At 45.9% G+C, this 7,105-nt stretch overlaps 1 protein-coding gene across 1 annotated transcript; it reads right to left on the minus strand.

Annotated features, from left to right (window-relative positions):
• Positions 1-1,151: 1,151 nt before the first annotated feature.
• LOC130492973 (acetylcholinesterase-like) lies at positions 1,152-6,623 on the minus strand. The gene is made up of 3 exons (XM_056866753.1): positions 5,121-6,623; positions 2,744-2,907; positions 1,152-1,213 (listed from the first exon to the last, which is right to left on the minus strand). The coding sequence occupies exons 1-3, from the start codon at positions 6,617-6,619 to the stop codon at positions 1,152-1,154; spliced, it is 1,725 nt and encodes a 574-aa protein (XP_056722731.1). The 5' UTR covers positions 6,620-6,623.
• Positions 6,624-7,105: the final 482 nt, after the last annotated feature.

Raw genomic sequence — 7,105 nt, forward strand, 5'->3', positions numbered from 1 at the left:
AGCAGCCATTTCCCCCAGGTGAGCTGATCTCTGTCGGCTGGAGATCAGTGGGAATAGCAGGAGATCTCCAGCTAGTACCTGGAGGTTCAACTCAATAAGGATACTTAATATCTCAATTCATTGGGGTTCATTTACTTATGCACTGTATACACTTACAAAAACATTACACCGTGTTGATTCGCACAATAAATGCAGTATCGAGTTCATTTCCCCTTGTAAACAAAATTACAATCAACATAAAAGTCGCTGAGCGACTACCTTTCCACAGCGTGAAACGGACAGTTCAAAACAGGCTGTGTGTTGAGGAAACGTTGTACAGCCTGTTCTGAATCTCTGAAAGGAGAGATTCAATAAGAAACCATGATGAGTATGAGGCTGTGCTTAGGGTCACCAACCTCAAGGTGGGGGTCTGGGGATCTCCTGGAATGACAGCTAATCTCTAGATGACAGAGGTGTTCCCCTGCAGGATAAGGCAGCTTTGGAGGGTGGCCTCTATGGCATCACGTCCCTGCTGAGCTCCCTCCTCTCCCCACATTTAACTCTCCCCAGGCCCTAACCCTAAATCTCCAGGAATTTCCCAAGTCAGAGATAGCAACCCTAACTGTGCTCCTTTGCCCACACACATGATATAAAATAATAGATTTCTTTCTGGCCCACAAACTGGGATTTCAACCCAGGGTTAAACCATGGTTGGACCCAGCTTGTTGAACCACTGAAATTTAGAGGTCACAACACAGAGTGGTTAAATCAAGGGACTTCCTAAACCAGGAAGTCCTCACTCTCAGTTCCCATGCCAGCCAAGCTTGTTCAGTACACAATCTAGGGTGCACAGTCTTCACATCAAATCATATGCAAGATGTGCATAAAACTAAGGGCCACTGAAGAAGAAGGAGAGCTCAGGAGATGAAATTAATTCAGTCACATGAATATAGACTTGATTGTGCTTGAGAAGAAGGTGAGAGAAAACCAGTTTTATGTTTTTATGTTGATTTTATGTTTTAAAACCTGTCAATAGAAATTACTATAATCTTCTGTGAATATAAATGAAAGAAGGAAGGTGTAAACTGAAATTTCCTCCGTTGTCCATTGCCTCTTTAGATTTCTTCCTCCCAGTTCATACAATCCTTTTTCTCCATCCATATGTACTTAATTCACAGTTTTTGATTCCTATTTCCTTCTGGGCTGGATGAAACAGAATCTTGTGGAGGCTGGTCTGTGGCAAGAAAGAAGGCCAAGAAAATGATTTGCCCACTGAGTTAGAACAGATAAAGCAGAAACAAACATATTATCATGTGACCACCCAAATTGAAATTGTTGCTTTCTAGACAGCTGACTGGTCAACGCTTGCCAAGACGAGGCACCACATTTTCACATTTATTTAAAATATTTATATGTCTTTCCTTTCTTGTGATTAATTCTGGTCCCAAAATGGGTAACAACAGTATAACAACAAATTAATAGATATAAAAACCAATCTAAAAGTACCTTATCCCCATCCCAACAGGGTATTCTCCCTTTGCCCAGGTTCAGGCTGCCCCCAAAGCTCTCCAAAATAGCTCTCTATGAAGCCTTGCTGGGAAGGCTGGCCCTGGGAGGTTGTTCCAGAGGAATGGGACATCCACTGAAAAGGCCTGAGCCCGGACTAGGGTTGACAGGTCCCCACTTACCTTGGGAGGGAGCTTCTTATGGGTGGGGCTGGGTATAGGGATTCCTGGGGAGCACGCACGCAGCAGGGCTAGGAGGAAGGCTCTCGCCTCCTCCAACCCGCAAGCCTTCAAAGCCCCGCTGTGTGCACACTCTGTGGATTCAGAGCGCACGCACAGCAGGGCTAGGAGGAAGGCTCCAGACTCCCTTTCCAAGCTGCAAGCCAGATCGGAACTGATCTGGCATGCAGTTTAGAATGGAAGGCTGGAGCATTACTGGGAGTGCACAGGGTGGCATCGCTCCCCCCTTTCTGCTTCCGCCTGCTGACCATCAGCTGGTCAGCGGGCAGCATGGTTGATTGGCGGGCAATAGACCACCGCAACTGAGCAGTTGGCAGCTCTAGCCTGGACTGTTGCCAAACATGCTTTATGAGGGAACAAAACAACCCAAGGATTGTTAGATTCTCATTCCTAGCTTGTAAAAGAAACTTGTTATCATCCCATATCTTTGAAAGCTATCTATATTCCCAAAATGACTAGAGCCATTCGGAATTTTTTCAGGATAATTTGCAAGGTGCAGGGAACAGAGACAAGTCATACTCCTTTCCCCGACTTGCCTCTGGTGCTGCCAAATTTTGGTGTAGGAGTTATAATGGAAAGGCATAGTTGCTATCCTAAGCAGTTCCAGAATGACATTAGCATTGTTCTATTGTCCCTACACCAAGGCTGTTTCTGTATACTCTTTTTGCTTGTCTCGAAATTCCTGTTTCTTCATGTTTTTAAAAAGTTCCACACATGTTTTACTCCCTCTAGTGGTCGATTTGATATAGCAGTAGTTTAAATCTAGTTTATTTCCCTGCTGAGTAAAGGAGCAGCTTTTTAGTCTTGATAAAATTGGGTGTGATATCGAATGGACCACTAGAGGGAACAAAACATGAGTGAAACTTTTAAAAAACACCAATGAAACAGGAACTTGGAGATGAAGAAAAAGAGAATGCAGAAAAGCCCCTAGATTCCAGTTCAAACACAGTTTTGTGGTGAATGTCTACCTCAGGGAATGGCTTTGGGTTCCACCTCCCCCTTTCAGGACCTCAACTCACATGGACTCGATGCCTCTGATAAGAGTGCCTTCCAGAAACTGCAGTGCCGAGCGGGCGAGGGCTTCATGACTTCAGGTGGCTCTGTGCTAATGCGAAAGATGTTCGGCTCTGCAGGGTTGTAGAGCGGCCATTTTGTCTCACCAACATCTGAAGGGGTGGGATTGCTGTAGAGGAGGCAAAAATATCATGATCCAAGATGTCAGAGAAGGAACTAGTTCTATGTAAGGTACACAACATATGTTGTCTGATTATTTATTCACTTACTTCATTTACATTTCTTCTTTCTCACTGAGACTCAAGATGGATTGTACAGTTTAAAAAATGCAGTCAGCTCAGTAAAAAATAAAATAAAAAGGTCCCCGCTACATATTCCACTCACATTTGTAATTAGATTACTGATTTAACATTAATTATATCTGGACAAGCTTTCATCCCTGTTAACATGTATCCAAGAATCAGGGCCTTGTTAATGGCACCACAAACTCATATGGCTACCCTTTAAGAGCCTTCATAGAGGCGGTGACTCGTGGACCCTGACTTCTGAAATTAGGCAGGCAATGACCACAGTAATGACCTTTTCTGTGGGGAAGCCCCATTTGTGGAATGTCCTTTCTACATACCAGCCAATTTTATTTTCTTCAAAACCTTAATAACCAATTTGCTTTTTGCTGCATCTGCAATGTGATTTTAAAAAACCTTTCTGCTTCATTGTTATTTCATTGTTATTATTAAGTATTTGTTTTTAGGCTTACACTGGTAACCTTGGAAATTTATATTGCATGTCAGAATAGAAATGTTTTGATCCATGAGAACGACATAAAAGTCGGGTTGCTTGTGGGGGTGTGCAAAAAAATATAGCGATAGAATTCGGGTTCGGGTTTATTGGGCCCGAAGCCTGAAATAAGCGGAATTACTGGTAAATATGGGAATTTGGTTTATTTTTAGATTTCCTGAAATGTTTGGCCCGGGGGGGGGCATTTTATGAGGTAGAGTCCCCAAACTTGCAGGGTAGCTTGCAGGGACTCTCCTTGCAAGAACCACCAAGTTTGGTGAAGATTGGGTTGAGGGGTCTGAAGTCATGGGACCTGGAAGAGGTTGCCCCCTCCTGCCTCCATACACAAGCAGGAAGGTAAGAGTCAGTCAGATTCTCTGTTCCTTCACTAATTGGCTAATGCTTGTCTATGGAGAAGGGAAGGGTGACCATAATACCGGACCCCCTTGCCCAATTTTCACCAAACTTTGGGGTTCATGCAAGGAGAGTCCCTGAAAGGTACCCTAACAATTTGGGACCTCTACCCCCAAAAATGCCCCCACAGGAGCTTAGCAAAAAATCCCCCCGTTTCCTATTGTGGGAACTATCAATCAGCTGAGCCAACTTCTGCAAGAGGATATGTAGCAAAAATCGGCTGACTGATAGTGCCCACAACAGAAAAGGAGGGGATTTTTGGCGAAGCTCCTGTGGGGGAATTTTAGGTGATAGAGGCCCCAAATTTCCAGGGCAGCTTTCAGGGACTCTCCTTCGGAAAGCCTGGGGAGAGCCTAAAAAAGCTGGAAAAATAACTATTTTTTCAGAGAATGGCCAATTTAGAGAATGGCCAAACCGGCTTTCCCCCCAGGTTTTGGAATTCGGTAAACCATAACCTGAAATATACCAAAAAGGCTTTTCCGGCTTATTTTCAGTTCGGGTTTATCAACATGCACAGCCCTAGTTGCTAGGTCTGGGTTGGGAAATACCTGGAGATTTTTGGAATAGCTAGGGAGGGCGGGGTTTGGGGAGGGGAGGGACCTCAGCAGGATGCAGTGCCATAGAGTCTGCCATCTAAAGCAGCCATTTTCTCTAGGGGAACTGATCTCTATTGTCTGCATATCAGTTGTATTAACGGGTGATCTCCAGCCCACACCTGGAGGTTGGCATCCTTATGTAAAAGTGAGCATGGTGTAATGCTGGATACAGACTAGGATCCAGGAAAACCAAATTCAAATCCCCATTTTGGCATGAAACTCGCAGGGGAACCTTTGGACCAGACTCAGTCTAACCTACCTCACAGGGTTGTTGTGAGATCAAAATGGACAAGGAGAGAACAATAGACACTGCCTTGAGTCCCTTGGAGGAAGGACAGGATAAAAATGTACTAAGTAATAATAAGAAATATCTCAAATTGACAAATAAATTGAACCAGTGTATATAGGTGAGGGTTTTTCTAGTTAACATGTAGGCATTTCCTTTCATAGTCAAAAGAAACTGGGATGCATTTAAAATGGATGCCAGGCCTTAGCACGTTCTGTGACAAAGAAACCTTAGGGAAGCACTACCTCCTGTATTTTCTGGGCCAGGGATGGTGAACATTTACAAGTAAACATCTACAAGTTCTCTTACCCGCTTCTAGCAAACTCCGCCCAGTAACGCATCACTCGGGGGATTAGCGCTAACTCCGCCTCTGTATGAGTTTCATTGGTTCCCGGTATTAACGTCAGAGTCCCAAAAAGGTATGGGACCTCAGATCCATGGGTTGACCCCATCCATTCAGGCCAGACAGAGCCAATACTGCGGTGGGTGAAAGTGTAAGCATAAACAGGGCTTCCGGTCTTTGCAGACTCTGTGGCAACTTCATTTGCTGGACAAACAAAGAAGTAATCACGCCAGGCCTGGGACAAGGCGGAACGATACCGTGCTGGGCCCTCTGGTTCCGCTTCTCTGTACCTCTGAGCAATGGCTTGGATGAAGTCATCGGTTGCATTGCGTACACTCATCTTCAGCCCCTCCAAGAGCTTCTCCTGGGTCAAAAGGCATTCGTTGGATGTACATAAGAAAGGAGCAGTGTAGGAGATAAAGATGGACCCTTCGTCAGAGGTGGTCCCAATCATAATAGGTTTAGACTGAAAGTGCCTGGACTCCACCAGGTTCTGTGGGTCATCAGGAAGAAAATCTCCATCTGTCGTTGGTACAAAGGGAAGGTTCAAAACAATCGTGGGATCCACAACTGAGAACAGGTAAGTTTGGAATTCTTCCATTCCCTTTTCCTGCAAGCAATTCACTATGGCACTGCTGTCATTCTGTGCACAGCCCATCAGCTGGGCCAAGACCAGAGCTCTCCTCTTTGCCTCCTCAGGACTCACCCAAGCCCAGGGGGCAATGGTTGTCCCACTCTGCAACACTGCACGGTCAAAGAGAGGCTGACTCCCTGGTGAGAGGAGGTGATAGTTGACAGCCGCTCCTCCAGCACTTTGGCCAAAAATGGTCATTTGAGTAGGGTCTCCTCCAAAGGCAGCTGCATTCTCCCTCACCCATTTCAGGGCCAACTGCTGGTCCAACAGGCCCATGTTTCCTGGGGAGGCTGGTGGTAATGAAAGGAAGCCTAGAGCTCCTAGGCGATAATTCATGGAGACCACAATGACGTTCTCGGTGGCAGCCAAGAATGCCCCATCATATATAATCAGGGAAGTTGTGCCAACAAAAAAACTCCCACCATAGATCCAGACAAGAACAGCGGCTGGTGTTGGAGGCCGGGGACTGGGGACCCAGACATTGAGGAAAAGACAGTCCTCTGAACGGGGTGTGTTGGCATTGTATATTTCGGCATCAGGAGTGGCTGCCGGCATGAGTATTTGGGGGCATGAATTGCCAAAGTTGGTGGCTTCCAGGATGTGGCTCCATGGCATATGGGGAACAGGCTTCTGGAAACGCAATTTCCCCACGGGGGGTTCTGCATAGGGGATGCCCAGATAGGCTGTGACTGCTTTTGAGCCAGCTGGGAGATGCTTTCCCCGGATAGGGCCACTGCTGGTGACTACTACAGTATCATCGTCAGCAGAAGACTTGGATTCCTGAAGGGAAAGGACCAGGAAGCTCAAGAACCAAAGGAGGAGACTAGGCATTGCAGCACCTGCATCCCAGAAGAAGCAACAAAAAATATAAGACAAGCATAGCAATCATCCCCTAACGTTCCGCCTCTCCTCCGGGGCTCTGTACCAATCCTTGCAATTCTGGCCTCATGCAAATCCAAGTGATTCAGCCAATCAGAGCTCATAAAACTCCTCCAGATGGGAAGGGGGTCAGCAAGCCCCATTTCAAAAGGAGGAGCTAAAATTTCTTTCCTTAGACAGGGTTTGGTGGCTCTGGGTAAGAGTGTTAGTTTAGCCAGGTTTTTATTTCACTTTTAGTTGGGGTTTTGGGTCCACTTAGGGAAGAAAGTTCTGTTTCGTGAAAGAAATAAGCATCCTGTTAAGGGGCCAAAATTCCCAACGAACATGTACATGTTCTGTGGAAGGAGCTCTCTGTGTTAAAAGACCAGCCTGGAACCTGGGCAGAATCCCGTCAATCGTGGAATTAGATTCCAATGAAACCCGAGGCCACCTGTCTGG

This window comes from Euleptes europaea, chromosome 1 (genome assembly GCF_029931775.1).
Source record: "Euleptes europaea isolate rEulEur1 chromosome 1, rEulEur1.hap1, whole genome shotgun sequence".
Lineage (NCBI taxonomy): Eukaryota > Metazoa > Chordata > Lepidosauria > Squamata > Sphaerodactylidae > Euleptes > Euleptes europaea.

Coding starts and splice junctions, on each gene's coding strand:
- LOC130492973 (XM_056866753.1), bottom strand. CDS start 6,619: ATGCCTAGTCTCCTCCTTTGGTTCTTGAGCTTCCTGGTCCTTTCCCTT. Junction 2,908..5,120: donor GCGGAGTTTGCTAGAAGCGG/GTAAGAGAACTT, acceptor CCTCCTCTACAG/CAATCCCACCCCTTCAGATG. Junction 1,214..2,743: donor ATCAGAGGCATCGAGTCCAT/GTGAGTTGAGGT, acceptor TTCTTGCCACAG/ACCAGCCTCCACAAGATTCT.